Genomic DNA, 25,496 nt, shown 5'->3' on the forward strand with positions numbered 1-25,496 from the left:
CCTACATTCACATTGACATTATGTAGTGCTCATTTATTTATTTATTTTAAATTATCACCTTTAAAACGTAAAATGTTTCGCACAAAATGTAAAAATGATTATTTTCTGCTAAACAGTGAAACGTTAAGAATCTTCTCAAGCCCAATTCCCTCTCCCAGGACAGAACGAGTGAAAGACAAGAGATTCCTTGGCAAGAGAACTCTCACGGGAAGACAACTGCCTTAGAAATGACATTTGGAAATCACGTTTTTTGTTTTTTTGTTTTGTTTTTTTTTTTTAATATTTCAAGAGGTACTTACTTGGTTTTTTTGGGTTTGTTTTTTTTAATTTTTTTCCCCTGGAATACAAAATATTCTGAACATTTGCTGTTTCTCTCTTTTTTTTCCTTTGAAATGGTGTACTTAATGAAAGAATAACCAAAAAGAGACAGTTGCGTACATAGCTGATTGCAAAAAAATTTTCTAACCCTTGGCATTATTGTAAGATGCATTATCAACAGGATTGTTTCAACACAAATTATTCTATTCAAAATGCTTTACAAAACTTGCCAGCATTGATCTTTTCTCTTTGTTGGTTTTTTTCTTTGTTTGTTATGAACCCCTTCTAATCAAAGTTTTGGAAATAATAGGTAGGTGGAAAAAGCAAGCTCCAAAAGTTTCAACTGAACATTCAAGTCTTTTAAGGAGAAGCTGTCTAAACAGTCCAAGCATAAAACTAGTTATATCAGGCACTTTCAGTTTTTCCATTAGTTAAAACCACGAGACCCACACAAATGCGCACGCACACACACACGCACACAAATACTAAAAAAAGAGAAGCAGTGTGTCACTTAACTAAATGTAGTCTTCTGGGAATCAGGCAGCTGATAAGCAATGCCAGCTAGACCGTTCAAGCCTCGCCCTGCAATCAGGCTCTTCCACAAATCGGACTGCAGGCGCTGGCCTTTAGGTTATAGGTATCCACTCCCAAGACATGAAAAGGGACACAACTTTCACAAAACAGAGGCATCCCTTAAGTAGCAAAGTAGGCATGTTACTATTGGCTTGGCAGTGAACCACTTCAAATTATAAAAAAGGTATTTGCTTTTCTTTAATTAATTAATAAATAAATACTAGATGATCTCAACTGTACCAAAACTGGATATAAGAAAAAAAGACCTGTGCAAAAATACATATTTAAATATGTACAATCAATTAACAAAATATGTCTTCTGAAATAGGGATACTTCAATATTTATAATAGAACAAGAAATTCCAAAATAAAGATACAAAAGTACGTTTTTTTTTCTTTTTTGTATAATTCTTTGTTCATCATTGCAGCAATTTTTTAGGTTAAGAAAACTGCAGGAGTCGTAACGAGAAGTTGGAAAGACTATAAAAATCGCATCTCTTAAATTAATACCAAAATCTGTCTAGAAACAACCCAGCCACTGCAAATCCAATTTTGCAAGGAAAATTAATTTTAAGCTTCCTTAATTATTTACAGTAAGAACGATGAGACAATAAAAGCTTCAGGAACAGTGTTCTGCTTATACCCAAGAACTAAAACGTAACATTTAAGTAGGTCTGTGCTCGAGAGCTGACAGAATTTGAGACGTCCTGGTTTTTATTCCCAAGAGCTTACCACCAGAGCCATAATGCAGACAGCGTTACAAAATGGCTCCAAGCAAAGCACGCGGGCGAAGTACTAACTTCTTTGAACGTCTGGGTGTTCTTGAACCAGCTCCGATTTGCCATTATGCTTTCAGATTGACAGAGCCTTTCAGAACCTAAAAAAGTTTAATCACTGAAAGTTGCTAAGGTTCGTTAATGGAAATTTCCGCTGTTTTTTTTTTTTAACGTGTTTAGTTGATCAAGACCAAATTGCACTTGTGACTGAAAACACACAGGGCCAAAATTCTGGCCCCATTGGGACTGTGATTTCACTCTGAATGTGCAAGATCCAACATATTTCCCTTGCTCTTTGTCAAACGAGCATATTGCTTTGGTTCTTTTAAAAGTAAACCAATCTCCATTTTAAACCATCCTTTCAAGTTGGGTACCTTAATTAAGCGTTAATTCTTTGTTCCTGACACAGAGTTATTTTTATGTTTGCATAATAACGGTCTAAAGTACTTTGCTTTGCTCTTTAAATACGATCTTTTATATAAACTCAAAGCTAAAGCGTCTGCATAGAGGCTTCTTGTTGTTTTGCTGTATAATAATTCTGTAGCAAGTTCATCTTGGCCTGAAGACATTAACAGGTAAACAACCAGGCAACTGCTACTTTTAGTGGCTTTAAAATCCCTGATGTATTATGTGCCACTGTAACGGGGAGAAGGCTGGGCTTTGTGAACAATTTGCTAGGCTCAGATTGTCTGGTCTCAGCAATAGCTGGTGCCCCTTTAAGGCAGAAGAGGATATTCTTGGTTTATAATTTGTTTCCTCCACTTTGTCACTTAATAGAATTCCAGGTGAAGTTTCAAATTAACTCATCTTAAAATGAAAAATATCCAGATCAATTAAAATTATCATAATGCTAAGCCCTTTAAAAGGATTTCACTGCGAGGTGTTTTGAAGCAAGATAAAATAGCTCATAAAAACTGACTGGACTATATAAAACAGTAAAGCCTCCTTTATTCATCAAACATTTGCATGTATGGAAAGATGCCAGGAATGCATACAGGTTCACTTGAAGCTGAACTCGGTTGTTAAACCAGCCAGCATCTAGTGCAGCATCCTGAAAAATGGCATTGGGGGTGGCTGAAAGCATAACAAGTGTTAATGGTTTGGTTACGTGAACAAGGCAGAAACTAATGGAAATTCTTTCAGAAAATATTTAAATATTCAGTTTTAAAAGGGCTACTTTTACAGGCTGAAGAACAATACCAACCTAATTCATTTGATATAGCTCTCTTTTAAAACAACAAAAGGCCCGGGGTGTACAGTATAGGTCAAGAAATATGTTCTTTGGGCATTGTTTTATAGGTTATTTGCCTTTGCCGATTTGATATTTGTGTATTTGGATCTCCTTCAGCAAAAGTAATTCATGTTTACTTTCTTTCGCCATCAAATCTTATTCAAAGTAACTGAAAATTGCTTTTGTACCATGCAAGTACAACTTTTATTTTTTCTATACTTGCTTTTGACCGATGGCCTCAAACAAGTTCTTAAAACTCCTGATAGCTTCTTATCCCAAATTACTTGCAAAAGGCTGGGCAAAACGCAGACTAGTTATTTGTTTTTGAATTGTGCTATTTTTGTTTTCCATTAAAGGAACATTGCTATAAAAACACTAAAGCCGTATTCCCTTCTTGAGGGCTTCTTTTCATTGTGCCTAACACGCTGTGCCCCCTTCTCAAGGGGTCCTTTCAGTCGATAGCGTCTCTGGTGGCTGACAACCGACAGAAGACACCATCAGTTTAAAAAAGTCCACAGTAATGGTTTTCCCCACACATTCTTTTGCCCAGCCAATCCATGTTAAATAGTGGCAAGATGATGTACTCCCATAAGGAAAATCTCAGATTTGTAGCAAGCAGTCCAGACCACCATTAACACTGATAAGAGCAATTATGTGGCCGAACTTCATCCAGTGTCCGTTTATAATATATTCACTGCTACAGACATGGCTTCAGGGAAATTCCTTGTTTGAATGACAGTCCAGTAGATTTCCACACCTGAGGACAATGGGAAGCTGGGATAACTCAAAGGCATCTTGGAGTCCAGAATTCCAGATGGAGGTTTTGCTTGTAGTGAAAAGTGTCCAGTTCTTTTCTCACCATGGCATATTCAGCTATCAGGGACGTGCCTTTGGCTTTCAAATAAGCAAATAAAAAAGACAAATGAGTCAGCAAGCCAAGTGCAATGGAAGGAGTTAAAGATACGGCTTGTAGGACCTTCCTGGACAATGAGAGCCCATATCTAGGATAAGGACAAGGAACCACATGGCATCACTAGCATCTAAGTCTATTCATCTGCATCCAGGACTCTACAGCTACCATCTTCTAGAGCTCTTCTCAGGGGAGAATCGGCGTGCTACTCCAAACCCCCATAAACACCAAATGCGACTGAAAGTAAAGCACCTTCCCCCATTTACAGTGTATGGCCAAAATTAAAACGGTCAGGAAAAGGCAAAAAACAAGGCCTCTGCAACAGTGAGAGCTCAGCTAAATATCCATGGATGAGAGTTTCTTCCTGCTCTCTGGTAAGTATGCTTGCCAGTGTACAACAGGAAAGACAAATCTGTTCTTCTGGAAGCAAGTGAGAATTCAGAGATCTTTCTAAAATAAACTTCACTGAGCTACCATCACTTCAGTTTTATGAGCTTCCAAAGTAAGGCCAAAAAAAAAATGAACAGAAGTGTGTTTAGTACTGGAGGAAACTTAAGAGAACTTCCTCAATATTTCAATATGCCATAAAACATACTAGGGGCAATAACCTTATGCTGGCAGGGAGATAAATCTTCTCCATTTCTATCTCCTTTTTTTTATTCCTCTAGTTTCTTTTCCTTCAAGCGATCTTCCAGCCCACTTCCCATATTTTTGTTAAAACAGCCATACCGTATTTTTCCTCAATTATTTTCCAATTTTTCTTCTCAAGATCCTATTATGTCTGGCAAAGTAGTGTTTACCAGTATATTAGTTCTGTTTTAGGAAGTAACTGCAAAAGTGGCAGCATACTCATGAGACCTGCTCTCTTCGTGGTATTCCCCATCATTTCTGCTCCTTCTATTGACTGAGGCTTTGCTCGTGTTAGACATGTAATCTACAGAGCTCTAGGAGAGGAGCTGTATTTAACTCATCTGTTCGAATCAGCACCATTAACTAGGTTCACATTTATAGCATGCTATTTGTTCCGGAAGACAGAGGGTGCATCTACATATGTGCAGTCAGCATGTACCAATAAACTGTGGCACAGTTTATGCTAAAGTTTATTTCTCCCGGGTGCAGCATTTACATGTGTGCCCAAGACCACAGCATGTCGAACCGATGCAGTGCAGCCCCAGGCTGGCAGGGAGCCAGGGGAGCCAGCCTGCCAGCCCAGAGCTGCTCCGCCACGGTTCAACATGCTGCAGAGGAGCTGGCTGGGACATGAGGGTGCTTCCAGAGCGGGGCTAGCCAGCACGCAGCCCCCGCTACTGTAGCACCCTTGTTTGTGCTTTCACTAGCCCCAGTCACCATCTACACATCCGTTTTGGCACATGCAATTATTCTGCTGTAGGACAGTACTTATCCCAGACAGTACTATCCACCAGCAGTTAGTTAATTTACTGTGCCCTAATACAGGCGCACGTGTAGACAGTGATGCTTTATTGCGGAGCTAATATGTCAGCTCTGCAGTAAAGCACACGTGTAGATGCACCCAGAATGAACCCAACAGCATTTCTTGGTTTTAAATATGCTCAACTCAGTTTACAGGGCTGGCACTCAGAAAAAAGTATTACTAAACGGCTGAGTGGATTTCACCTGGGAATGACTGATGCAATACCTGAGGAATCCAAGGTGTTATTTTTTTCTAACATTACTTGTCAGAGTAAAGCCACACTTCGAGAAAACAGATCAACCATGAAAATAAATTCACTGTGAAAAACATTTAAAATTATGAAACTCTAATAAGAAACTGCATGTCCCCCCTTTAGTGAAAGGGTGTCAAGCTAACTGGAAGCAAGAGGTCACCAACGACAGCCTGCAGATGCTAGTGCGAGTCTGCAGATCCTAGAGCTAACCTCTTTCCTTAACTGAGGGAAACATCATCCATATAGTTTCATACCTGATGAAGAAGTGAATTGTTCATCAGCCCTTGTGTCCCTGCGATTGCACCGGTGTGTTTTGCATGAACGTTGTTCACCGGGGGCAATTTGGCAACCTTGTTTGCTTTGCTGCTGCTGTTGATGCTGCTGGAACCAGGTGAGCACTTTCTTTTCTTTCCTATGAATTTATCTAGGGAAGTATGCGAATGTGAAAAACCGCTGTGTGAATTGACAGTCAGTTCGCTGGACTGGTGAACAAATGGCCCTAAGGAAAGAGTGGAGTCACTGCTGTTCATCATCACACTCATTCTTTTAATTGATTCTGCAGGGCTTCCGGTAGGAGGGCCCCTCCCTGACTGGTCATGTTTGAGACTAACCGAGTTAGCTTTACTCGTCATGCAATTGAGGCCGACGCTATGGGACGAAGATGTCACAGACGAATGATAAGAGGTCCCAGAGTTTCCAGAGTTAACCACACAGTTTTTCCTAAAGGACTCTGTGGAATGAGAAGAAGGTGCTAGCAGTGCGGAGCTGTTTTTACGTTTCTTTCCTGAGCCGCCGCTGCTACTGTTGCTACTGGTGCTGTTACAGTCGGCGCTGCTAGCAGAAGATTCCTTAGGTTTAAAAGACTTGCTGGATTTCAATTTCTGAGGTTTGCTGGGCATAGGTGAAGGTATCGAGGAAAGCACTGTAGGTGTCGAAGGGGACGAAGACACTTGTCTTGATTGCATACTGCAGACAGGATCCACTGCACCCAAGGTAGAAGGATTGGCATTTAGTGTAGTTCCATGGGATGGTACCGATTTACTGTTAAGAGACACACAGGAAGGAGAAACCAACGCTGGCGATGACATAACCGTGCTGGGCAAAAGGAAACCTGTTACACTGACATACTGTGAAGTAGGCATAGAGTTTGTCCGATGTGGGGCACGAACAGATGCTGTGTTACCAGATGCTGGGGGAATTTTCCTGAGAAAGAAAATAAAGACCATTGGTTTTTGTTTTGGGGCTTTCTTCCCTTGATACCAGGGTATTTAGGTTTTGCTGCATTTGAATAATTAGCATTTGGCAAGGGCGATATATATTAAAACATTTTGGTAAACTGATTATGTTGCATACAAGTAAAGCAGAGATTAATAGTCCTGTGCCTTTGACAGACCGAGTACAAAATGAATACACAGTATACCTTTAACTGGAGTTCTCCAACTATTACTACCTAATTCTTGTAGCTCAGATTTTCCAGTGTGCTCAGTATTGGCATCACTCAGCTCAGTCAAATGAGTGAAAACTTTACCAGTGTAACAGGGACAGACGGAGGGCAACACTGAGCACTTCTGGAAAATTATACCCCCTTTGGGATCCTGCACCATTTCACACAGACAGAGAAGCTGTTCTTTGTGGACTAATCCTGTAGAAAGTTACCCCCATCTGGTCTCAGCTTGACTTTTCCAACTCTGCCCAGGATGCCACTGGAAAGACCTTTCTGCCTCGAAATGCCTCAGACAGGAAATAACCCATTAGACTTAAGGAGCTATTATTAATTCAAATCACCTAGTAATTGGTATGTACCACAAAAACATACTGCAAAGGGAAACTGAACTGGAAGCTACAAACAAACGTAATATTTTAAATTATTAATAAAGTCAGTCTGACAAATGAACAAAATAGTAAGAATTAGAGATGTAGCAGGAAGCAATGCCTGGATGTAATTTAGAAAGAACAGATTCAAAGACTCTAGACAAAGGATCAAATTAAAGCAAACTAACAAGGGCAGGTAAGGGAAAGCTGAATCGGAATGGGCTTAGCCCTGCTTCACTCAGGGCAAAGCTGCCTTGGTTTAGCTCTCACTTACAGTGGGGTAATTGCAGTTACCATGGAACAGCTGGTGGGTGGAAAGTCCCTGCCTGCTGTTTGCTTGCTTTAATTTGATCACCAGTCCATACCAAACCTTAATATTTGAGGATGAATGACTTTAAGGGTTTGATACTGCCGTAATTTTGCAAATTTGCTCAGTTCCACATTTCAGCTCCACATCCAACAAGAAGACAACGATCTTATTGCTGTAAAAAGGTTCCAGCTATTCACAGCTCAGCACAAGAATACAGAGGCCGGAGGGCCTTTGGATGCAGTTTTCTGGAGTAATAAAAAATACATATATATATATATATATATATATAGATATTCTTCTGGTGAGTGCAGCTCACCCCTCCTCTTCTCCTTCCAGGTGACAGATAAAAAGGGGCTTTTGCTCCCATTACAGTGCCAGTGGTAGGTGTTCATTGAGAACAGCTGATGTGGAGGTTCTGCTTTTTATTCTGAAAAGCTCTTTTAATAAATTATCACAACAGGAAAGAGGAAAAAAAATCCTTTCAAGCTTTATCTGATTCTGTAATAGCAAGGAAAATTTTAAAAATTTGCCATTTCTACTTACTTCCACATCTGTGAATTAAGATGTTTCTCCACCATGCAGTTAAGCGCACATCGAATGTGATTCCATCGCTTGTCAAACACATAATAACCTCTTCCAATTTGCCGACTACCAAATGTGCAAAACTGAAAATACAGATGGGCATTGACATTTTCTAATTCAATAGGAACCGTCTGAATAAGTTACTGCTCTTAATTCAGATCAATAATGTTAATAAAACAGGAAGTACACAGAGAATAAGTTTAAGGACGTTCTCAAGTGTCACATAGTAGAAGTTAAAATAAGTTAGACAGAAGTATATATTAAGACTTTGATCCCCAACGTCTAACAAGTTTGCTGACTGCCTGGCCTGTGTGGAACCATGTTCTGTGCAGGGGATGCTGTCACTTTTCTGGTTGGTAGGAGCACTCACCTGGGAGCTCCCTCCTTCAACAGAGTGGGAAGACAATTTGCTTGGAATCTGCTCTCACCTGATTTTGCTGCAGGGACTGCAGTAAGGTCTCTGGTTTTGGCCAGGTCTTGGGGAGAAAGAGACCAGACGAGGCTGAGTTTTGGGGGGGAAGATTGCGTTTGTAGGAGAGGTTCCTATTCTGCTAAACTGTGTTCAGCATCAGCTTCAGTTTAATAGTCACTCTCTTCTGTTTTAAAAAAAAAAAGGGGGCAACTGGGGTAGGACAGGAACCTCTCATATCCATTTTCTATGCTACATACAGCAAAACAGACAAAGTGCTGTTAGCCTACAGTAAGAAATGGTTATAGCGGTCATTTAATATTAATTATTTAATGATCCCATTAAAGGATCTAAACATTACAATCACCAATATTTTAATAAATACTTCTACTGTGATTTGGTTGCATAAGGACACTTGTACCAGCTTTTAGTTTCACACAAAAAATAGTGCATGAACCTAGAATTAAAAATGTTGAGATATTATCTAGAAGTATTTTTAAAAATACCAGTGCTGGCACATCCCTGTGCTGTGTCTACCTTTTAATTTAAAAAAAAAAGTTAGAACAAGTCCCATTTATGTCTCCAGTACTTTGAAGAGCTTTAATTTACGGTACAATGGAGGGGCCTCTAAATCTACCAAACCAGATTAAACCCTCATGGCCAACTTTGCAACAAACTAAATTTTCTTTGGGCATGAGGACATTTTAGTGAACTCAACAGAAAACACAACTAAAAGCTCCTAGTGATGTGCTTAGGAATTCAGAAACAATGAAAGATTGAGCAGTGGTTGTTCTCGAGACCTACCGCAGCTGGTTGAGGATGATGACCTGAATAATGACAATCCAGTTTTTCGACGGGCTCTTCTTTTTCATCACATTCCCCCTCATCGCTGGATAACCGAGAAGCTGGCTCAGTTGCAGGCAAGGGAGGGTGTGGAGATTCGTGGACTGACAGAGAGTCACTAGGGGTATTCCCACTATGCTGGGCTAGGCAGCCTGGAGGCCTGGATGGAGGTAAGTAATTTAGAAGGTATTAACACAGCAAAGACCTCCTTCATAGGTGCTATATTTAGGCCTGGAGTTCTTGCTAACATAGAAAGGTACCAAAAGGTTTCCCAGATTTTCTGTTCTGTCGCATTAACAGCATTCTTATAAAACAAACATAATACGCAGTTCCCCAACAAGGAATAATCGTACCTGCATCGCAGCTGGGGAAAGGAAGGTGCACAGAAAGATTAAGGTGTTTGTTGAGGTCACAGAGCAACTTAGGAGCACAAGCAGAAATAAAAACATCCCAACTCCCAATCTGTCTCTTATCCCTACTATAGTGCATGTTTAGGTGTATAGCCTACAGACTGAAAAAAGGCTGGGCCCTAGTCCAAGGTACTCCCTTGTCCACACTTAAAAGTAAATGATGCTCATTAATTAAAGAGAGCTGCTTCCTTTCAACTTCTGCACTTTATTAAAGCTTGTTATTTTGTTACTAAGAGCACCTTATGCCTCGAAATTTCAGCCTTGAAATTGCCGGGACCCAGTCAGTTCAGGGCTGCTATTAACTTTAAATTAACCAATTATGCACCTACTGCAGGGGCGGGCAAAGTCCAGATCGGGCCTGCGGCAGACCATTTCCCAGCAGCCCCTGCTCACGTCGCTCTGGCCAGTTTCCACAGAGACTCCAGTAGCCACGGTGCTGTCGGGGCCAGGGTTTCCATGAAGATCAGCCCCAGCAGCACTGGCAGAGCAAGCAGCTGCGCAGGGAGCTGCTCTGGGGCTGGGATCTTGCAGCGGTGGCAGTGTAGCACGGAGCTGGGGCACAGCTGAGCTCCTTGGGCAGAGGCGTGCAAGCAGCAGATCTGCCCTGGCTTCAGACCACGCTGTCACTACTACCAGATCCCAGCCCCAGCCCTGGAGTAGTTGCCTGCCCAGCCGCACGTGCCCTGCCAGTGCTGTTGGGGCTGGGGTCCGTGGAAACCCTGGCCTCATGCTGTCATGGCACCACTGCTTCTGGAGTCTCCATGGAAACCGGTCGCAGCAACATGGGAAGGGACTGCTGGGAAATGGAGTCCGGCCACCGGCCACCAGCCAGATTCACCATTTTGCCCATACCTGACCTGAAGAGACTGGTTACACAGCAGACAGTGGGGCCAAAGAGCGCTTGCTTGCAAAAGTGGTTTGTGCATTTAACTGATATCCACATAACCAATGACTTCTCTAATGTAAGCAAGAGACAAAAAATAATGATCTGCATTAGGTGAGATGCATAATGCACTTACCTACTCTACCTTTCTTGTCTCCTTTCCAAAACACATGAAACACTGATCATAATCTCACAGGATCATGGCCTAGGCTACACTGTATGCAGAGATGATTCTCACATGCTGAAGTTAAACTGAACCCTTTGTAAATTTAGTCGACTTCTCTCGCACTCATTTTCCCTTTCCGCTTGATTCCCAATCATAAATTTCATAAACATTAGGCCTGGAAGGGACCTCGTGAGATCATCGTCAAGTGTGTCCCATTTTGCTGCATCACCAATACAGAGTAACTGCTATATAAATAGAGCTGCTGGCCTTCACTGACTCAGGTCAGCATTTACCCCTTGAAACATCGAGCAAAAAATCCTGAAAGACGACTAGGAGACAAAGCTCCCCAGGACCAAGCTGAGAAAGCAGTCATCAGACATACAATAAGAGTCCTCACACGGCTAATAAAACCACAAATCCAATACCCACCCCCCTGCCACCAAACTGTCAGCCTCCTCCCTAGAATATCTGTGCACCTCAAGGAGATGCAGACTTTACTCACCTTGGAAGACTGGGGGGCTGAGGTTTGGGTTTATTGGGTACTAAGGGCTTTGATTCTGTAGGAGGAACTCCATGAGAATTTTGGTGCAGCTCCTGGGAAGTTTTAGAAGGTGAGGGATGTGGTTCCCTGAGAGGGGGCATTTGCTGATGATGATCCGGATGTCGAAGCATATCCTTTTCCCTGGTTTTGCTTTTGTGCTCAGCTAACAACAGATCGAATCTCTTTCTTCGACCCTGTACAGCCCTCCGCTGGGTTAAGGAATGTGTCTGCAAACCCAGACACAAGTCATTAAACTAAGACAATTAGGTTGGTAGAAAAATAAACATTCAAATGTGAATTGAACGATGCTAGCATGGAGAAAACGGAGACATTCAAAATTTGGCAAATACATAGTCATGGATCCTATAAAAAATTTTAAGATGGCCAAATGGATGAGTTGATAAGCCCTCAGTGATTAAAAGAGTCAGTATAATATAAAAAGCGGTAGAAAATCTAAGAAGGCTTAAACTTGAATATCAAGCCCTTTTAATGTCTCTTGTATAATATCAGTCCATGGATGCTACCTAAAATAATTTATTTTTAAATATGAAATAAAAACACTTCTCTCTCAAAATAAAAAATGCCTGGGATTACTGAACAAAGTATAAAATAGGACTTTTAGTAAAGGGTGCTAAAAATAATAAATGGGAAAACTTATTATCATTATATAAACTAACATAATGCTAGAAGGTTGCTATATTGAAATAAGTTATTAAATCCACAAAGACATCTAGCAGGAATTTCAGTTAGACAGAACCTTATCAAAGTCACAAAATTCAGAGGGAGAGGTGGTATGTCAGCTTTTCTATTCCTTGGAAAAATCCTAAAATGCTCTATGAAATGAAATATAAGTGAAGGAGAATACGTGAAGGACTGCATTTACCTTGTATGTGACAGTCATACTGAAGGCCTTACTTTCATACAGCTCAAGGGTTCAGTGTTTTTATTTTTAAAAAGGCAAAAAAGGACTATTTTCATATTTTCAGAAATTACTGCAAGGCTGTAAAAACTATTTTTGAGGGGGCAAACCAAGTGGAAGACATTTCTCTGGCTTGCTCTTACTTTCTTTGGAGCTTTTTGCTTACTCTTTCAAAAACCTGAAACTTTTTGTTTAATTGGAAAGCAATGACATTGTGCTTTGTGATTGCGAGGAAGCACTAACTTCACGGATTCACTCCTTGCGGTCCTTAATATCAATGACATTTTCCTTGGCTCTGTGGGTGTTTTATCTGCTGAGCAGCTCACGGGGCAGGATCACTAAATACTACACGATAACTAATACTAACAGATCTCTTTAGTCTCTTAGAGTGAGTTTTTTTCAAAATTGTGTTTTGTGTTAAAGGACATTCTGCATTAGACTGTAACTTTTAAAGATAATTTTGCATACAGAGTTTGACCTACAAACAGACTCTTCAGTTATAGACTTTTCTGCAGATTCAGTTCTCACTGACCAGAAGCAGTAACCAAACTATTAGTCCACTGAGATGAATAATTTGGGTTGATATAACCTACCTTCCTAAAGTCTGCTATAAACCTTCTTTTCCCTGGGGAAAAAGTTTGTTTTGCTTGGGTCCCAAATAAGCAATGATTATATTATTAATTTGGGGGGGGGGGGGATGTTAATTGACGTATATGAGAGAGAGAATAATCCCTAGCAAGAACACCAAACAATTTCAATGTAGGTAAAATTGAGGCTTGACCTCTTTACATGAAGTATACACAGCAGTCTTTTAAAAAATAAAAGAGAGCCAAGTCTAACAATAAATCTATGCAGTGGGAACTTCGTCAAACCCTCTTGACTGATGCTCAGGGCAAACTTCTGAACAATACAAATCCTTCAAGTTTTTGTGACAGTATCTTTTATGGCCTTTCATGAACTAAAATCTTTGGAAAATATACTGATTATGGAGACCTCCTACTTTCTCTCGCTGTCTTATCACAGGGGGTCACTATCAGTGGCTGTTGCTGAAGTTTAGCTGTGGGTTTTCCATCATGATGTTCAGAAACTTGTATTTAATACATGTTACACCCTAATCTGGTTCTGAGAAAGGTGTCCTACCTTGCATGTCAAAGACCTTGTACAGGGTTTCTTGGTTTCCACATCAATGACTCCACAGTATATATCAGGATCAAATTCTCTCTCTGTCAAAAGTACATAAATACCTCACTACTGTGAAACCAGAACTTTATAAAAACATTTTTCTTAAAAAAAGAACATTGCTCATGATTTTAATCATAACACACAGCTGCACCTAAAATAGTTCACAAACGCAACCCACACAATGCGGTGACACTAGTAGTACTCCATTACTGAATTAACACTCCCCTTATCCCCCTTAATAATATCCCCCCCCCTTTTTTTCTTTGCTCATTTCCAATTTACCAAAACTTAGGCTGGGAAGGCAGAAACTTAGTAACTGTAATACATTAAGTATATATTTTACATTAACAAGATTTCAACTTAGTAGCGTGCCTTTAAGAATGAGATGGGCCAAAGGAAACCATTTAAAACTAACCCCGTTTGTCTGGTTTACTCTTGACACTGCCATTCAGTCCACAGACTACCTGTTTTAATTCACAGCATGTCTGACTAGGTCTATTTGTGTGCAGAAAAACAACAGTACAGTAAATAATATTTTAAAGATTACCTGACAATCTTTTATGTAAAAATTTCCTATTATTTGTACTATCTTCTGGTTTCTTTTCCAAAAATGGAGGCACAGAGAGAAGACCTTTACCATTCAGTATCTGTCCAGGGGAAGGCAAGGGTGGCTTTGGTATTGAGGGACAATTAAGGCCAGTCTTTATTGAGGAACTCACAGTAGTAGAACAAGTTGGACCAACAGCAGTTTTCAATAGTGCACCATCTATCTTTGGATGCATCTTTTCCACTTTGACAGATGGAGTCATGCTGTTATTTGTGAAAAATTAAGGGGGAAAAAACCCATTAGCAAAGACCTGAAGCAGCACAAGGTTAGGAACTATCAAAGACATGTAATACATTACATGTATTCTGCTGTGTGCACAGTTCTGCTGTGTGAACTGCTCTACTCTTTTTTTCCCCCCACGTTTACATGATAAAACCTGTCTATTTGATTTTTTGTGGCTATTTTCTCATGTCAGTGATTTGATGAAAATGTAACTCTCCTGCAGTCTTTACACCACCTCCTCCATAATGTTCCTAAAGCTTCAGCACAAACTTCAGACTCCGCGGTTTAACTACACAGAGAAATGGGTATTTGATAATTATAGGCCGTGTCTATGCCACAGACTTACCACACCCAGCAGCTCCAGCCTCAGACATGCTGAGCTGCTCCACAGAGCTGGGATCCTGAACTGGAAGCAGTATAACCCTATCTTGGCAAGATTGCAGGCTGACTAATTAGCATGAACCAGAACTGTCACTTGGTAGTGCTAATTAACCCACCCATGACACCCCGCCATGCGGTTGACACTACTTTAGTGTAAGAAGGCAGCTGAGTGCAGCGATGTGGTGTGCCTGTGGGCACTCATGCAGGGCATGGTAATGACATGCCACACAGCAGTCGGAGCAGCCCAGCAATGAGGCACTGTTCTGGCCGCTGAAAATTATAATGCCAATTCTGCAACCCAATGTATGCAAGCAAACCCCTAGACCTGGCAAAGTCCCACTGAAATCAGGATTAGACCAGAGACCAGCCCAGAGGACTGCGGGTTATATTAGAAAGGTTCATTGATTCAAAAGTTGCAGATACATCTGGGCAGGGTTTATCCATGAATAAAACTAAAGGTTTTCCTGCATGAAACAGCTGAAAAGGATCTAGAAGATCAAAACGCATTTCATCTTCCAAAACCTGAAGCACAAAACTGCTAAAATGCTGCTCCTGCAACAATTTCTGAGCAAATGATCCCACTTATGTTCTTCCCCAAAGAAAAGACTTACATTTTATCATGGGGAACTTTGCTGTGATGTACCGGATGCATTAATCTATTATTTCCACTGATCGGCAGCTTGTCTTTGGGCAATTTCAGCAACTTGGAATTGGATGATGCTGCTGCACTGGTACCTCCACCAGATGAACGACTGCTCCCACTTCCGCTGCTACCTTTGCTTTTTGAAGACAGGGATGAAATGAAGGAAAACACTGAAGAGGGAGGGGTCAAAGGTGGCTTGCTGGAGGAGCTGTGTCTTCTTTCTGAAATGAAGAAGGGTGAATGCAGAAACAATTCCTACGTACTCAGCGCTGGCACTTGTGCCAACTGAAAGTTTCTTTTGTTGGTCTGGGGGTCCCCATATGCCATGCAAGCCCTGGAGGATGACAGCTGCAGACCCCTCCAAGTCTGTCACAGGAGCCCCTCTTGGCTTTGTGATGAGTGTTCCTCAATATCTTTATCTCCTTATAGATACTCCAAAACTACTGTCCGTCCAAGAACAAAACCCCAAGCAAACAACTATCCCTATACTGGCTAACCTTAAGTAGTGAATTTCCCCAGGAAAAATAAAAGTTGTTCCTAATGGTCAAAATAGTCATCAAACATCCATTGCATAGTTTGTCCACCGCCTACTGCCGTGCAGATCTGGAACGCCCTTAAGAGTCAGACCTCACTTCTTGATTTGTATTCTACTTTTCCTACGAGCATTTCTATTTCCCTTTCCCTTTCATAATCTGACCAGACCAGTTATGGCAGAATTGTGTTACAGAATCAGATCATAGGCTCAACTCAGACACCGGGGTGAAAAAAAATGGCACAGGGATACTTGCTTTGTTTGTAAGCACGGCTAGGCAAGCACCAGACAGGTCCCCCGTAACAAACCTTCCAGAAAATAAATGACTAAATTTACGGAGTTCAATCATAGGATACTAATATCATTAATACAGGGAAACTTTTAGCTGTACTGCAGTTCTACATTAGTTAAACTTGATTAATGCTTCAAATGTATCTGTATCAGAAGAGTTAGTTGTTAGTACCGGTGTTCATGTGCCTGACAACTCCTTGACGTGGCCAGGTCCATCTGTAAATGCACGTTAATCAACAGTTCACTCAGCTGCCCAACTCTTGTGGTTCCTACAGAACGTGGGAAATCAGCTATCTAACTTATGCTGGTGATCGTGGAAATCCAGGAAGGGCGGCTATCAGACTACAGAGCTGGTAAAGGGAACCAAGATCTAGGGAGTGGTGGAAGAACAGGTCAGCAATATTGTGTTTTCTCAGCTGAGACTGTTGACAGTGCTTTAAACCCAACAATACAGCCATTTCCGCCCCAGAAATGGTCCACAAGGAACTGACAAACCCCATGTAGCTGGCAGAGAGCACTGTCCACTGAGTCTTGACAAAAGTGCAACCAATTCCCTTACCTGCTGGGTATTCACAATGCTCGAGTACTCTAAACCAGCTCCATGACAGTCCTTCATGCACTGGGGAACATGAAATACCCTATGGATATTCTGCTAATTCAAAGCAGGGAAAAAAAAATCCTTCCCAGCCCCAAAATACATCAATTTGACTCAAACAGTGACCAATCCAAAAATCTTTTCAGCCAGTCAGGACAAGAATATAGCTAACCACAAGGAGTCATGCATGAAGCTAGTGCCAATTTTGCCAGCCATGCTACCTCCCTACACCTGTCCCCTCCACCTGTCAGCAGGAGAGTCAAGGGAGAAGTTGCCATAGAGAAAGGAGTCAAATCCTTCCACCCCACTGCAAGACTGCATCCTCACACATATGGAAACTGGAATTTTAGATCTGCACATCAGCTTTGAAAAGAAGTATTTACAGCATGGAAGATGGAGGCTAGATCAGGAACCCAGACTCACAACATGTCACTCATTCACCGAGCGCTCCTAAATTGTCATTCTGGGGCTGCATCCCTGTGAAATGGGTATAATTACCTGTGGCATTTACAGCCTAACCTTTGTTAGACTTAAATTAACAAATGCAAGGAGTTTTGAGATCTGTGGATGAAATAGCCAACAATAATATGAAACAATATCCACCACTCGCTCTCTTAATAATGACTGCTTTATAGTGATATAGGAGGTTCATGGTAATGAGTTGCCTTAATCCTTTATGATGCCCAGTATTAATAATCTATTATATTTACAGAGCTAGGTGCTGCACCAGTTTTCCAGTGAACTGTGCGCATCCTATATCCAAGTAAATGGCTGAGCTTCTAATATGACAAACTGCTTATTGCCAAATGTCTTTTTATAGCAATGGCAAGAATCCCCGTGTATCTCTGATAAGTTACTATTTGAAGGACATTAGTTCAGCTATGCTTTATGATGTGGCTAAACCTCACACACAGACCATGACAGAAGTATTATGCAAAGCAGTGAGGAAAATTACTCAATATCTCCCCCCAGTACAGGATTTTTAGAAAATTTAAAGCTCTGACACTTGTTGCAGTTAAAAATAATCCCTGATAAACTGGTGGGTCACTAATGCAATCTATTTTTATTCATTTATTTTTTGAAATGAGAGAAGGGTGTTACTTCCTTGGAGAGTGTTGGGGGGAGGGAAGGAGGGAACTGAGATAGTAACGGAGGCTAACTGCTTCCTTGGAAGTTGTTATTAGTGATAAACTATGCAAAAAATATCCATGCCAATTGATCCAAATGATAGGAAGGCTTTCTTCTGGCATGTTCAATCAATGCTGTTCAATTAAAGTAATTTGAGGGAGCATCAGACTATACTGCTGTTTGCATTAGCGTGCAATAGCAGGACAGCCAGTCTTCACCTAAATTAGGTAAGGCAAAAAAAGAAACCCTTTCAACTGGTGATAATTAAAGAACGAACCTAGAGGACTGAGACTGTTAATCAAGTACCATGCTTACCCACAACATGACACAGGCAGTAAGATCGTCTATAAATAAAAATATTTTTAGGATCCAAGTGAACTGAGTCTGATGATTTTTTGTAACCTTTGTGCTATGAAAGACGTGCAAGTGATTTCAGAATGACACGCTGATTTTGTTGACTCAGCCTTTATAGCAATATGTTGGTGCTTCACTGACTTCATAGCATTACTTCAAATTTTGGACTGCATCTACACCTGAATTTTAGGGTCTTCCCCAACAGCAGTAACAGTACACCTTCACACAGTTGCTACCAATCACGGAAACCCCCGGAACAGGCCAGCTACCATTTTTACACCTGTCCCCTAAAGGAACTACACCCAAACCTGCCAGATGATTGAACAAACCCAAAGCCACTCAGCTGATTATCAGTGGAGCATCTACCCTCCTGTGCAGACAAGGCCTCAGTGATTAGAACAGAAAGTCTAAGGGATGGGTTGGCATAACTTGTGCTTTCCTCAGATAAAAGTTTCAAGCTGCAATAGAACAAATTATTGTGAAATTTAGGGAAGTGACACAATCGTTATTCTGTAAACTGTAGAATAAACAGTACAGATGAAGTGACGGATGAATAGCAATTATAGCAGCAACAAGGCTTGAATAATGTATTCACCAACAGCCAAAGGAGGTTTGGTGATGGGAGGAAAAGGGGGGCTAATCTATCAGTTTCTGTAGAATTTAATCTTTTATTTTTCAGAATTAAGTTCTGGCTTGTGCACTTGCAGAGACAGCCATCCAAATGTGGAGTGAAACCAAACTGATTTCAATTATGTCTTTCTGAGTCTGCACACAGCAAGCAGAAGCAGAGTGAATTTGAGATGATACCAGTCAGCCTCATCGCTGCTGTTCAGGACACTGTGAAGAGCAGCAAGGCAAGCAATGAGGTTATTCATGGCAGACCCACTTGATGGCAAGCAGCATCACTCTGGCCCATTTCATTCCACCATTAGATTAAATCATAGATCACCCCTGGGTAAATTTTTCTCAGGATAGTTTGAGACATTACAGATGGCAGCTATCGTGCCTAATGCAAGCAGTTTTTCTGAACTGCTAATGCTATGGGCTGCTTGTGTTTAATTTAGGTCATGTGCTGAGTGACTTAGCAAAGGCATGTCAATAAGAGTCATGAGCAAAAATTAATATGTTTGAACAAGAATGAATGATTCTTAACTCTTGAGTGATCAAGACTTGAACTTCAATAGCGCAGGCCATGATTTTTAAAAAGGTACGTAAGTTAGGCACTTAAATAAAGTACCTTGATTTTCAAACATGTGTAGTACTTTGCCATTGCAAATCATCGCACCGTGGAACAGCGAGACAAGTTTCTCTCCATGGGATTTTCCATACCTATGACACTAATAATAAGAATGATATTCGTCTCTTTTTTACCCAAATACCTTGAACCAATCACCTTCTCAAAACAAACAGACCCACAACCCTGAAACAAGTCAGCCTACATGCAGGAGAAACGCAAGAGTCTAACAAATCAAAGAATACCCCAAAGAATAGAAATACCAGAGACACCAGGAAGTTCACTAGCAATTTCTCTACTGCCTATTGGCTTCAAAAGGAAGATGCTCAATGTACGATGGTAAAAGGCAGTAGTAGTGACCCTCTATCTAGATAGGTAGGTATATAGCTCTGGCTCAATTATAACTGGATGACTGTGTTTGCTTCACCAGAAGATATTGATAAAGAGTTGTCAGCTCTTACGATTTGTTTTCACGAGTCTTGCGCTATTTGATATTTTCCATAAAGCCCTAGCTTCCTGAGTCGTGAGAGTCCATGAAAAAGTCAGTTAAAAAGTTTCTGGGGAAAAGCTTCAAAGTGTTAAACTCTATAAAGTTACATATCAGAAAGCTAATAAAAGTAACCTCCATATGCTGCATTCCTGATCTGTAAGATTGCACGCATGCACTCATTTCAGCTCATTTACACAGTTTGGGTTGAATACACAGCACATGGCACACACCCGCCCTTGGATTGGATGAGCATAACTCAGAATTAGGTTTCCAGTGGGACCACTCATTTTTTCCTTTGAAATTAATTAATATTTCCCAATATATGTTTAAAATGAGCTATTTCTGCCAGTCAGTCTTAATAGGCAGGCAACTGAACACACAATGGAGCTATCAAAATCAAACTGCTGTACTGGCAAGAAAGGTTTCAGGGTATGTCTGTCTACCCTGCTGCTGGGAAAATGAGACCATGCTGAGTGCTGTGGTCCTGTAACCAAATGGGTGGCAGGACCCAACCTACCTAGTTTAAAGTTGGCGTGGGAGTTTCTAAACCACGCGGCAATCACTGATGTGACTTTAGAATAGATTTGCACCAGAAGAATTGAAACTCACATCACTTGCTTAAGCAATAAGTGGGAGGTGGGAAGAGCTATGAAAACAGTCTACCAATATGGGGAGTTTGTTAGACCAAAGCTGGAAAGGAATTTAGTCCTAAGGGACCAAATAGAAGTAAGGATGAAATTAAAGGAAAAAATTTATGCTGAACATCAGGAAAAGATTCTGGGCCTTGAAGATTAGTGAAGGGGGGGGGGGGAACCAGAAAATACAATGAAAGGGAACAATGCTGCCTTGGCAAGGAGGTTTCAGATTTCTATGGCCAAAAAGTCTGGTACCGTCCCTTATAACATGGGCGCATCCTGACACATGCAGAAGCATCTCTGCCATGTGGAGTGCTTGTGGGCACACGTGGGACAGCAAAGGGGGAATGAAATTTAAAGCAGGTTTTGAATTTGAAGCCTCACATTTAAATGAAAACCTGAACAGAAGCAAGCTAGTCTTGGTGACATCGTTTCTCAAGTATTGTAATGAGTTAAAGATGTGTGAAAATAATGTAGAACAGACCAGAAAACATTTTCAAAGGAGTGGCGGTTTGAATCTAGATATAAGTGAGAGTTCACCCAGTTTAGCATTACTGAATGTCTACTCACTGAGGCGTTGTGGCAGCTTTACAAACCAGATAAGAGTTTGCTTTTCTCTCCTTCTTAGAGACCAAGCAGTGCCATACATGCACAGTTCTAGTATATTAATATACATCATAAAATGTAAATGGAAAAAAGGAACAAGCTTGCTTTTGGCTTCCTGCTCCTTCTGCAACAGATGCTGCATCTGTTTTGGCTTGGGCAATAGGAGTGAAGAAAAGCTGAGCTCTTATACCCTCATAAAACCTTAAGAAAAACCCTTTTACACATCTACACAAGGTCCAACAAAAGACTACGGCATGAAGCATCAAAGCAATAAAGTAATAACATTAGATCAGGATAATACCATGAAATTTCCTTCAGCCTTTTTGAAACACAGAACAACATTGTGGATAGCATTGTTATCCAGAAAATTTAAAAAATGAGTTGCCCTTCACCAATTTCTGTGTGTTCTCTAATTCTGGGTATCTTACTTCTCTCTGCTGACTGATGAGGGACTTGCTAAGCAGGTGGCTGCTTGTGAAGATACACTGAGAATCAATATAATCATTGTTCAATCAATCTGTCTGAACATTCAATGAGATAGTACTTAAACCGTCTCTATCCTGGTGTTAAATTCACATTTGCAGACAAGGTTTGTTTAACCTGTGTCTTGTAATAATTGGTCTGCAAAATACTGCAGCTCTTTCTTAATAGCCTTTTTTCAACTAGACATTCATTATAAAGATAGTCAGTAGTGAGACATATCTAGTGCCAGTTTGATATTGTCTTTTAATAGTGTGATTATCATACAAACTGTTATTGAACAATCAAGGAGAATTTTGCATGCTATGCTAAGCATATTGCATTGCTACACTGCTGAATGCTACTAATCATTTGCCAGCCTATTATAGCTTCCATTTGAGCCTTTGTCATTACCCATGACTCACTCTGAAAATATCTTAAAATAATTCTCTCCAAGTGTTCAAAGTTTTCAAATTCTGCAAGTTAACATTCCTTGCCTTTCCCCTTCACATAACTCTCCCAAAAATTAAAGCTGAACTTCATTGTTGAAGCTCTGCTTTTTTATGGCAGCTCCAAAGGACATTTAAAATGATGCACTCATGATTTTCAAACTAGTGACTTGGTTCCAATCTTGAAGGCATCTCTTAAAAAACAGAAGAAAGATGTAACTGAGATTTTGGACAAAATCTAAAAGTTCTTTTTTTTTTTTTTCCACTTCAGACATATGCTAGATGCGTAACAGTGCTTCTCGCACATCAAAGAATTCAAACCAAACCACCGCGCTCATCAAGGGCTCAGTTCTACGAGATGTCCAATCTTCCCACCTCCCAAAGTCAGTGGCAGTGAAGAAACAACCTGCAGGATCAAGCCCGAAAACAGCAAACACACACATTTTCAAACAACCCTTAGTAGACAAACTTAACCCCTAAAAAAATCTTTGGGTCTACATAATTTTTAATCACTAAGTGAAAAAGGATGAGATACCCAAATTAATGGCAGAGTTAGAAGCTGCTGAAAAAGCTAGTGCTTTTTAACAAATTGTTTTTCTAGTTCTAAAAGCTTCGTATACCTGTTATTAAAAGAACTACGCAGAAAGACATGGCCAATGCAATGACAAGTTTGGTGCCATGGGACTGATGGTACAGCAAGCAAATTACACGTCAAATACGAAGCACAATGTGTAAGTGTGCAGAAAACTAACACAAGGGAGACCAATGATTTGAAATCAAGGTTTTTTTTTTTAGTTTTTGTAGGAGGCTGTTTATGTATTTGTTTTGAGTTAATGTATTTCACTTGCCCCATGCCAATTTCCATGGGTTTATAACCACACTTTCCAATTGTATTTATTTTCACTAACTTGTCACTGTGTAAAAGCCCGATCCAAGGAAAAAAGAACACAACTGACTGCAGAGAAAATCATAAAAATTACTATACGCAATCTGTCATCCAATAGACGAAGCAACCTTTAAAAAGAAGGGCTCTGCTCCCATTTCAGTTAATCCTAGATCTTGAACCATGATCAAGCAACAGATTTTCTGATTTAAATGTGATTTTTATCCTTATTTCCTCCTGAGGCTCGCATGAGGCAAAAATATATGTCACCTGCATATAGATGAGGAGATTCTGTTTTCTATGCCTCCATACTTTCACTGCTATATGAAAAATAAAGCAAGTTTAAGACCTGTGGCCTTTAAAAGTTTTCCAAATATTCTCTTCAATACTATATTTAATGAATAACTAACACTCCCGGAAACTTTTAGTGGTCTTCAAGCTTCCTGTATATCAATTAATAAATGTTTGTGACAAAACATACAGACAAATCAAGTTTAATAAGAAACTCAGTTTTCCTTACGTAAGCATAGGGCAACAAGTCAAACCAACCTGTGCCAGTGCTAATGCAGCCCTTATTAAAGTGAAGCAAATCCGTTTGTATGCACACGTAGTTTAGCCGCATGAGAAATGTTATTTTAATGTGCATGGAGAAAGCCAACGTTGTTTCACTTAAGTGCAAGGATCAGAATTCAGATCCAATGAAACCAACAGTATCTACTAAGCAAGTGAGCAAATGATCAAATCGGAGCTTCTGTCAGCTCTCAACGGGGGCCGAGGGAACAACGATGGGGACAGGACTTCAGGTTACTCCTCCTGCTAGGGCTTCGTGTGGTGAGCTGGGAGCCACTGCCTGTAATCTGATGCTTTCTTACTTTTTACTGCTTCACAGCCCTTCTCTAACTACAGAGCTAGCTAGCAAGGATTCTGCCTTCATCTTCCCCTAGTGTCCCTTTAATCACCCAACTGATTTAATTTGCCTGGTCAATCAGGATGCTGTCTCCAACTGTACTTTGGTTAAACATATGTCTTTACTGATTAAATCGCATTTAAACACCAGTGGTATTTGCCAAAACGGTGAGAAATCGACACTGACAAATCTTTCATGGAGCGCAGGTTATCAGTCCGATAGATCGCTGAGTTTCATCTGGGGATGGTACAAAATTTCATGCCCGTCTGTCACCAAAATGTATTCTCAGCCAATGACAGTGCCTATGGCCAGGAGCTGACATGAACGCATAAAAACTACAGTTGGGCAAAATATCCAGAGATACCTATACAACTTAGTCACACGGCTCACACAAGTATTAAACTGCTATTAAGGGAGAGGGGAAATGTGCAGTTAAGATAGTTTCTTACACAACTAATTATGTAGCTGATATTGCAGTGCATCAAGGAATGCAACTCATCTGAATGGCACATCCTGTAGGCATTATGGTATTTTATGTTTTGCTGCCCACCTGCAATGAAGGTCCTGATCTTGGCAGGGGGTCCTAGATACTATAAACAAAACAGTAAAAAGAAGTAATAGGTATAAAGTAGTTAGCTAGAAATACAAGATCAAATAAAAAACATTCCTTACACCCATGCGGACAAGTTAACATTCCAGCTGCAATTTCCTCTCTCAAAAAAAAATGGAAGCATGATTGCAACACTGTTTTCTTTCCATTGTGCTTCTTAATGCCATCATTTTAAGGACTAATTAGAGTCTGATGGTCATACACTGCCAAGCGTATACGCTTTGTATGTTAAAACAAATGTAAATCTGTTACATTTAAAGTTATACTGTATGTCTTAAAACCTGAGGGCACAGCTCCATCAGTTGGCATGTTAAAATACAACCTGTCCCATCAAAAATAAATTAGTCATGAGCAGGGATCCAGGTTTTCTATTTCCCACGGAAAAAAAACAGAAAAAAAAGATATGCAGATTTTCCCATTTTGACTGTAAAAAAAATGTGGATTTTTCATTTTAACAGAGAAACACGTGGATTTTCCACTTTGGTGAAGAGCTATCTGCAGTCTGGCAGAGTCCCAACCTGCGAGGGGCTGGGGGGAGATGGACAAGGGTGGTCAAGCATGGGTACCACATGCATGTGTGGCAGATGCGGGCTGGCCACTACAGGCTCGGACCCCCTGCCTGCTGCCCTCCCACTGGGGCATTTGTGGCCCAGCGGGCAGGACCCGGCATGGCAGGGCGGAGCAGGGCTGAGTGAGGAAGTGCACCGCCCTGGCGAAGTGCCCCCTGCCCACCCAGCAGCAGTGGGGGCGGTGGTGTGGAGCTGTGCCCCTCGCTGCTGCCAGGCGGGCTGGGGGCGTCTCACCAGGGCGGTGCAGAGCTCCCAGCAGCGGCAATGAGCTTCCCCGCCTGGCCACAACGGGTTCTGCCTGCTAGGCCACGGAGGTCCCAGGGGGGCAGGCAGCAGGGCAGGGAGCCTCAG

General features: G+C 40.9%; 1 protein-coding gene across 3 annotated transcripts in view; it reads right to left on the reverse strand.

Moving 5' to 3' along the window:
• Window positions 1-301: 301 nt before the first annotated feature.
• Window positions 302-25,496, reverse strand: part of ATXN7 (ataxin 7) — a 78,441-nt gene continuing 53,246 nt past the window's right edge. For all 3 annotated transcript variants that reach the window (XM_019504813.1, XM_019504812.1, XM_019504814.1), the window contains 8 exons: window positions 15,372-15,624; window positions 14,098-14,360; window positions 13,509-13,591; window positions 11,411-11,676; window positions 9,411-9,609; window positions 8,159-8,280; window positions 5,748-6,696; window positions 302-3,792 (listed from right to left, as the gene is read on the reverse strand). In XM_019504813.1, coding sequence (XP_019360358.1) covers window positions 3,775-3,792; window positions 5,748-6,696; window positions 8,159-8,280; window positions 9,411-9,609; window positions 11,411-11,676; window positions 13,509-13,591; window positions 14,098-14,360; window positions 15,372-15,624 — 2,153 coding nt within the window. In that variant the 3' untranslated portion in view covers window positions 302-3,774. The remainder of the gene's footprint in view (window positions 3,793-5,747; window positions 6,697-8,158; window positions 8,281-9,410; window positions 9,610-11,410; window positions 11,677-13,508; window positions 13,592-14,097; window positions 14,361-15,371; window positions 15,625-25,496) is intronic.

This window comes from Gavialis gangeticus, unplaced genomic scaffold (assembly GCF_001723915.1).
Source record: "Gavialis gangeticus isolate Ggan-Ray unplaced genomic scaffold, GavGan_comp1, whole genome shotgun sequence".
NCBI lineage: Eukaryota > Metazoa > Chordata > Crocodylia > Gavialidae > Gavialis > Gavialis gangeticus.